This window comes from Branchiostoma belcheri, unplaced genomic scaffold (genome assembly GCF_001625305.1).
Source record: "Branchiostoma belcheri isolate BF01 breed outbred unplaced genomic scaffold, Haploidv18h27 scaffold514, whole genome shotgun sequence".
Taxonomy (NCBI): Eukaryota; Metazoa; Chordata; class Leptocardii; order Amphioxiformes; family Branchiostomatidae; genus Branchiostoma; species Branchiostoma belcheri.
In genome coordinates, this window is record NW_017804148.1 from 6,248 (window position 1) to 14,971 (window position 8,724).

The 8,724-nt window shown below is 40.9% G+C and overlaps 2 protein-coding genes across 2 annotated transcripts in view; both read left to right on the forward strand.

Moving 5' to 3' along the window:
* Nucleotides 1-1,670: 1,670 nt before the first annotated feature.
* On the forward strand, nucleotides 1,671-5,957 carry LOC109480628 (mucin-12-like). The gene is made up of 5 exons (XM_019782859.1): nucleotides 1,671-1,958; nucleotides 2,113-2,192; nucleotides 2,896-3,191; nucleotides 3,884-3,940; nucleotides 4,305-5,957. The coding sequence occupies exons 3-5, from the start codon at nucleotides 2,907-2,909 to the stop codon at nucleotides 5,940-5,942; spliced, it is 1,980 nt and encodes a 659-aa protein (XP_019638418.1). The 5' UTR covers nucleotides 1,671-1,958; nucleotides 2,113-2,192; nucleotides 2,896-2,906; the 3' UTR covers nucleotides 5,943-5,957.
* LOC109480629 overlaps nucleotides 5,634-8,724 on the forward strand; it is a 9,862-nt gene continuing 6,771 nt past the window's right edge. The window contains exons 1-4 of the mRNA XM_019782860.1: nucleotides 5,634-6,135; nucleotides 6,374-6,495; nucleotides 6,895-7,041; nucleotides 8,333-8,420. Coding sequence (XP_019638419.1) covers nucleotides 5,946-6,135; nucleotides 6,374-6,495; nucleotides 6,895-7,041; nucleotides 8,333-8,420 — 547 coding nt within the window. The 5' untranslated portion in view covers nucleotides 5,634-5,945. The remainder of the gene's footprint in view (nucleotides 6,136-6,373; nucleotides 6,496-6,894; nucleotides 7,042-8,332; nucleotides 8,421-8,724) is intronic.

Below are 8,724 nucleotides of genomic sequence, written 5' to 3' on the forward strand. Positions count from 1 at the left end.
AAATACCTACAAATACCTTTCTACCTACTAGTAGTAGTTTACTTTTAAAGGTGGTGATCTCAAGCAGCATCAAGTTATTTCAGTACGTATGCGATGGAAAGCAAACTGAAGTTGGGAAGAAGACATTGATGCTGGGAGAAAAGTTAGAGGTAATCTGGCAGTACAATAATATGGAGTAGTCTCCTGGCCTTGCACAGTTTACAAGTAAATGTATATTCTGTATCTCGGAGTTATTATTGTACCATGGGTGAGTTTTGTTAGCTGCATGTAAGCAATTTGTTTATCATTCTTTTCATCTTGTACAAATGTGATGGTTAGTATCAAACCTCCTTGCTATAGTCTAATTAATTAAAGGAAATGAACTTCTGGAAAACTAACAGTTTCAGCCGTTCGTTGTCTTCGGCCGTCTTCGTTCTCCCTGTTTCCTGTGTGTCAGACTCCTCACCAGCTCTAGACACAGTTCTGAAGCTTGGGTAAGCCTGCTAGTGTACTTTTGTTGGGCAAAAGTTGAGAGAGGCATGTCTGTGGTGTGGTGGCATGGCGACTAAGTTTGACCACTTTGACACACTGAAAACCAATGCAAGGTGTGTTAAATATAACCCTATGCTGTATGTTAAACGCCAACAGCAATGGTACTGTTATTTTCGTTGTAATGAAAGTCTTACTGGTGCCACAAACTTTTTAAAGTTTATCACAAAGTATGATTAATGGCGGTCTACTACAAGACCTTAGTACTTCAAGAAACAATTTGGCTAGATTTACCGGTAAGTTAGGAGATGTAACAAAAACGAATTATGGAAACCCGAAAGAGTCTGCTTTGATAACCTTCAAGTTCCCATCATATGTCCTGTTTGTGTATTTGGTCTTCTTTTCTAGAGTGTTCCTTATTTTGTCATTCTGGTGCATGCAGGACTTCAACATGCTGCAGACGTACGACAACACCAGGCACAGAAGGAAGATGTGGGGTCCTGAAGTTCAAGAACACAAAATGTCTGTGGTCATGGTCAAGATCCATGGACGACTAAGACTTCAAACCTGACCAAACAGCTTGAGCAAGTGATGGGGATGATGTTGGTTAACTTCAAAGTTCTGGAGCTCGTCAGGTCACCATGTACGGTAGGGGCATACACAAGTAGATAGATTTATAATACACTACTGTTAACAGTAGTAGCCGTTTGGCTACCAATTCTTTATTGGCTATGGGGTATGATAGCAGGGAGAAGGTTGAGAAACATCTGTAAGCTGGTACATAAACTAACAGGTGGCTTGATGTAATATAGCTAGCTGCCATACCGTGCCTAGTACAAGACAGGTGTAGTGTTGAATGCTGAAAGTTGTTTTCACTGGCTAAACACTACAGACACTGATCAGATAACTATGTTTGTCTGTAGGTGACACATACAATAGACTTAGAGTACATGCTTGGGTAGTCTTCAAAACATGATTGATGGTGTCTATGGCCCACTTAAAGGCCCCTGACCTCTTTGTATCAAGACGTCATGGTTAATAAATGATTCCCTAATGCCCTGCAGGCACTTGTGTCAAAGTAGGACCTGTCCTTGTGGTTAATTATTCCCATAGGGTTTTCCTCGCCTATCAAACTCAAAGGTCTAAAGATAAGGTGTCAAAACATGTTTGTTACACAAAGTGATTTAAACTGACTTCTTAGTCCATTAAAAGCCCCAGACTGGCTTTTATTTTTAGAAGTCATTTACAAAATTAATTTTTTATACTAAACATGTAACATTGTTTTGTCAACATTGCAGCTGTCTTGTTTTGTGTGATATATTAGTTTGTAATGGTAGAGTGAAACATACCAGCTGTTTACATCCACACTGAGTTGTCATGATTTAAGCACGATTGAAAGAACCCGCCGCGGTGACGTAATGATACAATGCTACGTCACTACATCCGGGCACCTGCAGCGGCCATTTTGACTGGCAGAAGCACAATAAATGGTGGGTCTTATTCTTTCTTGTACATTTAATCATCTTATGAGACATTTTACCAGTATTCTTGAAGTTTGCATAGCTACATGATTTGTTGGTGACTATTCTTATGGAAGAAGATGATACTGACAAGTCCACTAACTTTATTTTTCTTACACTACAGTGTACTTCTGACATTCGTGATCCGTTAGCCAACAAAAGACAGCCATTGAGAGTTCCCAAACTTTACCCTGAGGTTGACAGGTAAGAATGATCACTCTAATTGTAAGCAGGGTGTCGTAAACAACCTTCTGAAGGAATTTAGGTCATGTCAAATTATTGACACTCACCATATCCAGTAAACTGTTGACCGTCATACATTGTGTGTAGCCTGTAGTACCCGGTACATATAAATGGGAGTTTCTACATGGCGTTGTGGTACATAGTGCTAGACTCTGGCTTCAGGGAAGCTAATGTTACATGAAATGTAGGTCATCTACGAGTAGACTCTGCATGTTGGATTACATGTTAGTAGTGCTGCTAATTGTGTGGATATGTTAAACACTGTTATTTGAGAATGATTGTCCTTATATTTTGACTGGAGCCATTCTGGCTTCTGAAGAAGGGTTGGAAATTCTTGTAGTTTACTAAACAATCTTACAAAATATTTGTCTTTTGGAAACTTGATTTATAACTGTAACAGTTACTGTGATTGAAATTAATCATTAAATTGCTGTTTTTCCCAGTTTAAAAAACATTGTATAGCTGTCACAACCAAGTGCCTGCTCAGTAAATGAAATTTGGACAACCTTTCATGCCATACATTGTCAAAGACAAATAAATTAGCATGAGTAAATAGTGGCAAGTTGTACTTGTCTGGAAAAAAGAAGGACTTGTTCCACACTGTGTGATGCTTACTCAAGGTGGGCAGAAAATGTTTCACTCAAAGTCATTCTTGTATGTCAGGGGGCAGCAGTGATGGCAGAGAGGGCCCAGGATTTACCTGTGGTCAGCCAGCAAGGCTCAAGCCCCGGCAAAGACCATCAGGTAGGAGGACCCAGTGGCCAGTCGGACTCTGGCTACTACCCAGACAGCCTTGATCAGACAAGTCCTGCCTGTAGGCAGACATGGAAGGAACAGACTGAGAATGGAGCTACAGGTGGAGCAGAGCTGTGTGATAGTGAAGGGGCGAAGGAGAAACAGAGCTCTGCTGAACTTTCTGGGAGCGGTGAGCAAGATGTGCCAACTGAGCAACCTAGAAAGGTTTGTGATTACGTTATTTTATACAATGACACTTATTTTAGACACACAAAGGTAGTGCTGCATACCTAAACCCACATTTAGGTTCAGGTCCGGATTCAAGTCCAGAGGTTTAGGTTCAGTTCCGGACTTGTAAGTCCGGACCTAAATCCATGGCATGTACAAAATTGCATGTTGGGAAACCTTGCAATGTTGTCTGGGTGAAACTTTGGCCACATAACATGGAGGCCGACACTTGACGATGCATGATGGCAATGTTTTCTTCATTTTGCAGCGAAGGTATTAGGTGGTTTGGAAAGAAAAGGGGTTTGTGAAATGGTCTTTTATGCTAATAAGTCCGGACTCAGTTCTTGACTTTTAGGTTTTTTTGGACTTGAACCTAAACATTCTTACAAGTCCGGATCCAAGTCCAGTGAACCGGTATGCACCACTACACAAAGGCTTAATATATAACATCTCAGTAAAATGTCAATATTATTCTTGCTGGGTTATAGGTCATTGTTTCATTTCAAAATTTAGAAAGATGCCCACAAACTTTCTGCAACCTGCATAACATGACATAACAAAGCAGTGTATTACTCATTTCTTGACAAAGACTGGAGTTGTACAGTCACAAATTTGGTTGAGTCCTCTGTTAGAAACTACAGTTCAAACTTTCTTCATGATTTAGTGTTACACATTTTTTGACGTTGCAGGATGAAGACAACACTCGCTCATTTCCAGTGATTGGACCAAGAGTATTAGTCAATGAGGTAAGAAGTTCAAATAATTTAATGTCTCCTTCAAGTGCTTTACGGACTTTGGTCATGCATGCCAGATGACTTACAGTATATTTCAGAGGTTAAATTTACAGGTCTGAGTCTGCCTGACTACATGACATTATCGTTAATTGTAAAAAGACCTAATAGGTCAAAGAAACAATATATGAAGTTTAAGTTTCAAATTGAAGTACTTTATTTTATATAATGGGCTATTAATAATGAGCCCCTTGCTTCATGTGTGCAATAGTAGTCAATTATTATGCACATTTATGTGAAATATGCATGACATGAATAAATATATGATTGCGTATATATTGATGCATGTGTTTGTATCTATTCTCATACTTGTTTACAGCATGTCACCTCCAGTGCCGTACCTGTTAAGCCCCCCACCACACACGATGGTGAGGTTGCAGGAGAGGCAGATACCAAGAAACCCCAACAAGAGTCTCAGCCCCCGTTGTCTTGTTCAAGTACAAGTCGTGCTGTCCCTGATACAGATATGCCTGGTGCTGAAGCAGATCTGACTAGTCTGAAAAACAGCCGCATTGCCCTACTGTCCATCATACGCAGCCTGGAAAAGACACTATGTCAAGCAAGAAACGACTTGGTTCTTCACTCGGTAGAGGTAAATCCAACAGCTTTGCATGAGATGTTGTTGGACACTCGCCTTGAAATATCACAGGCTAGTGAAAGTCTTCTGATGGCTACCGGAACTGCCCATACCCCTGAAACACCAGCAACCAATACGTCTGATGTGAGAAAGGGTGCCCCACGTTCAAAAAATCCCACAAAAGCACACACTAACCTGCCGGTGTCCTCCAGTTCACACCAGAACCTACTGGTGGGTGAAGATAGCAAAACAGAAAATCCAGTGCAGAGGGGGACAGCACCCAACGGTACAGAAGATCCAGTGCAAGTGGGGACAGCACCCAACAGCACAGGCGACTCAGTGCAGGTGGTGACAGCTCCAAACAGCACAGAGGATACAGTGCAGGTTGTGACAGCTCCAAAAGACACAGAAGTCTCAGTGCAAGTGGGGACAGCACCCAACAGCACAGAAAAGCAAGTCCAGATGGGGACAGCACCCAACAGTACAGAAGACTCAGTGCAAATGGTGACAGCTCACAGCAGTACAGAAAATCCAATCCAGATGGTGACAGCTCCAAACAGCACAGAAGATTCAGAGTCAGTGCAGGTGGTGACAGCTCAAAACAGCACAGAAGACTCAGTTCAGATCGGGACAGCACCCAACAGCACAGAAGACTTAATGCAGGTTCTGATAGCTCTCAAAGGCACAGACAACTCAGAGTCAGAGCAGGTAGTGACAGCACCCAACAGCGCAGATGACTCAGTGCAAGTGGTGACAGCACCCAACAGTACAGAAGACTCAGAGCCGATGGGGACAGCACCCAACAGCACAGGAGACTCAGTGCAGATGGTGACAGCTCCAAACAGTACAGACGACTCAGTGCAGATGGAGACAGCTCCAAACAGTACAGACGACTCAGTGCAGGTTGTGACAGCTCCAAGCAATACAGAAGACTCAGTGCAGATGGGGACAGCACCCAACAGCACAGGAGACTTAGAGAAGGTGGTGACAGCTCCAAAAAGCACAGATGAGCCGGCAAACAATGGGGTCCTGCATGACAACCCAGTGAATGAGGGCCATCTGGAAGACAAAGGCAAGGCTGAGATACTTTCTAACAGCCCGGTGATGAAATCTCATAGCAAGCCCGCAAATAAAGATCACTGTCATGATGCAGGGCAGAAGAAGGGAAGGAAAAAGGAGAGTGGTAACATCAAAAAGAAAGATCATCGCAAGAAAGTCACTCCTACTCCTAAACAGCTACCACCAGACCAGGCTGTCGAAGAAGATCAAGTTGACATCACCGCCATCAAGAAAGTTCTGAGGCAAAATAGTTTGCCAGAGGGACAAGATGATGCTACAGCCGAAGAAGAGACTCTTATCAAGGCAGAATTTGAGGAATAGGATATGCGTGAAGAGAAGGGAAGTCAGTCAGTATGTCTCAAGAAACCAAAGTTGATCATAGCAAGCAAAAAGAGGGATGAGAAGCAAAAGGCGTCAACCAACAGAAATCAAGGCTTTCTCGTCCAGATAAGAGGGGACTCATCTTCAAGTCAAGGACACCACGAAACTCCACCAAACACAAAGACTCCCAAAAGTGAGTGCTTTCTGTACCTATGTGTTCGTCTTTAAAATTACACATGGAAATTTATCAATTTATTGGAGCTTTGGAGCATATACTTTGTTTTAGCATCAACATGACTGCATGATGTTTTAAGAAAAGGTGCCTAATGAAATTATCCCGTAATTCACATTTATTTTGAAATCAAGTTATACACATACTGGTATGTGGTATAACCTTGCAGAATTATTGCTATTATTTCCCTAAAATCCAGAGGCCAGCATCCAGACTTGGAGCCAGAAGACATCATTCCTCATAGCCTTGTTGGTTCAACTATATGCCTTTTTGAAATCTTGGATACACAAGGAGAAACCTCCAGATGTCAAGTCCTGTAAGGTATGTACATTTAGGTTTAACTTACTGTTGACTTCATGTGGATTTTGGTAAAGGATACTATTTTAGGATCCTGTTCAAATAAGGACAGCTTGGGATTGTTTGATTTATAAAAATGTAGCTCCAGGGAGCTTTTTCTTGTAGTTTTGGCTGTTGCATGTGCTTTACAAGTTAAATATTATATATAAGCATGGTTTCACAGAAAGAAGAGTCTTCTTTCTTGCTGCTGCACCATTGAAGAGCAACATGTAATAGTTATATAAATCTGTTCTTATTGTGATTTGCCCTTAATGTGATCTTTACTTCAAGTGAAGTTACTGTACACACCATCACATATAACAACGTGTAGTTGCTGTGGCATTTAAATTTTAAGGGAATTTTATTTCTATTTTTGCTCTACAGACCGACACAGCCGGGATAGTACTGGAACATGATGTGCAGGTATATCACATGCATGCTGATGAGGACCAGGATACATGTACACCCCCAGACAGTGCCAACCATGGTGATGACCAACAGGCAGATGATCACAACCCACCAGAGTGGCTGGTGAGCACATCATTTATTATGACTACAAATAGTTCAGGAATGTTTTAACATTGAAGCAAGGGCAGGGGGGATGTTTTGGATAAAACATTAGGATCAACTTATAATTTGTTTACAACACAACTACACCCTAATTTAATGGTCTGTCATCTTGCATGGTAACTGATATTGTTCCTTAAATTTGCCCACAACACGTGCATGAATGATTATCTTTCTCATACTTCTGTAAGTTACAATGCACACATATTATAATAATATCGTACAATGTAGAACATGTGCTGGCATCTACTAAGTATGTTCCTGGTGCATGATATTAACTTGTACATTGTCATTATGAATTTCATGCCTGATTTTTGTTGGCAAGCATAATTTTGTATTAGATTACTGTGATTTAGTCCAGTCTATCTGATCCATGATGGTTGCTGAAATGGGGCTCTTTTCAACAGCCTTATTAAATGGTGAATCAGCTGGTCATTCCACAATCCAAAGCTGTTGGAACAGGGTAAACCTGTGCAATACATGTAGGTGATGGTGTTATGTAGTACTGTACATGTATGCTGTACATGTGCAGTGTGCCAATAAGAGACTAGTTATTTGTGCACAGTGTAGGCTGTCTTTGGATAGGACAGTGTCTTCTTTCTTTTGTGGTTATGATATGTCAGGCTCTGTGTAAGCTTTGTTGCACTAAGTATTTGAAGTAAATGTATATGTTTAAGTCTTTTAAGTAATGGCTCTTGTTTCATACATTGTTGTGTTGCATCCATGTTAACTCTGCAATCATTATTTGTGGCCTGTTAAAGGTGTTGTGTTACAGTAGTTTCCATGAGTTTGCATGCTGTCAAGTGAACCTTATATGCAAAAAAAGTAACTGTATCAAATACATGTAACATTGTGCACATGCTTGCTGTAATGTTATTCCATACCACAGTGTGCTGGCTGGAAGTAGCTACACTTTCTATGGTGAATCAAGCAATAGTATAAACATCAGTGTAAAAAGTTGTTTTTTTTTTCAAATCATACCACTTTGGAAATTTTTAGAGACAGACTTTCATTCTTTCTTGAAGTATTTTGCCACTGTGACAGTAGAACACGCTGCCATTGACAAGTATTTTGCTAACATGGCACAAGACACTGCACCAAGAATTAAACTGAATTTCAGCCCTTCTATTCAAAGACACATGCAGGCATGCACCAAGTTTAACTTGCAGTTTATGTGTATAGAAAAGAACACCTCACTATCAGATGTACATGTACACAAATCATGATGTTTACATAACATTGTATATTCATATAGGTTCAGGAAGATGTAGACGATGATGATATATACCTTGGTACTGACAACCCTACGGACCACTCTACACCCAGCACAACAGTTACTGCAGGTATGTACATATGTAAGACTCTGGAACTCAGGAAAAAGAATGTTGCATCATATTATAGTGGCTACAAGGCTACATTAAAAAAAAACTCTATATTAATAGTACAATTTACATGAATGAGTCACCTACATGTATAAGCAGGGTCACAAGATACAATGTAGTCTTGCAAGTAGCATGGGCTGAGAATATAATTCAAAGTGAGAATTTGCAGGAAAGTTGGCAATACACATTGTGAGCAGTAACCTTATTAGAAGATTTAACCCTACCTAGACCGGGCTTTTTTTGACATGGGGGGACCGGGGGGGGG

Bases quoted from the DNA above. Each gene is read 5' to 3' on its own strand.
- LOC109480628 (XM_019782859.1), top strand. From the start codon at position 2,907: ATGGCAGAGAGGGCCCAGGATTTACCTGTGGTCAGCCAGCAAGGCTCA. The intron at 3,192-3,883 runs GTTTGTGATTAC...TTGACGTTGCAG, and splicing joins CAACTGAGCAACCTAGAAAG to GATGAAGACAACACTCGCTC. The intron at 3,941-4,304 runs GTAAGAAGTTCA...ACTTGTTTACAG, and splicing joins CAAGAGTATTAGTCAATGAG to CATGTCACCTCCAGTGCCGT.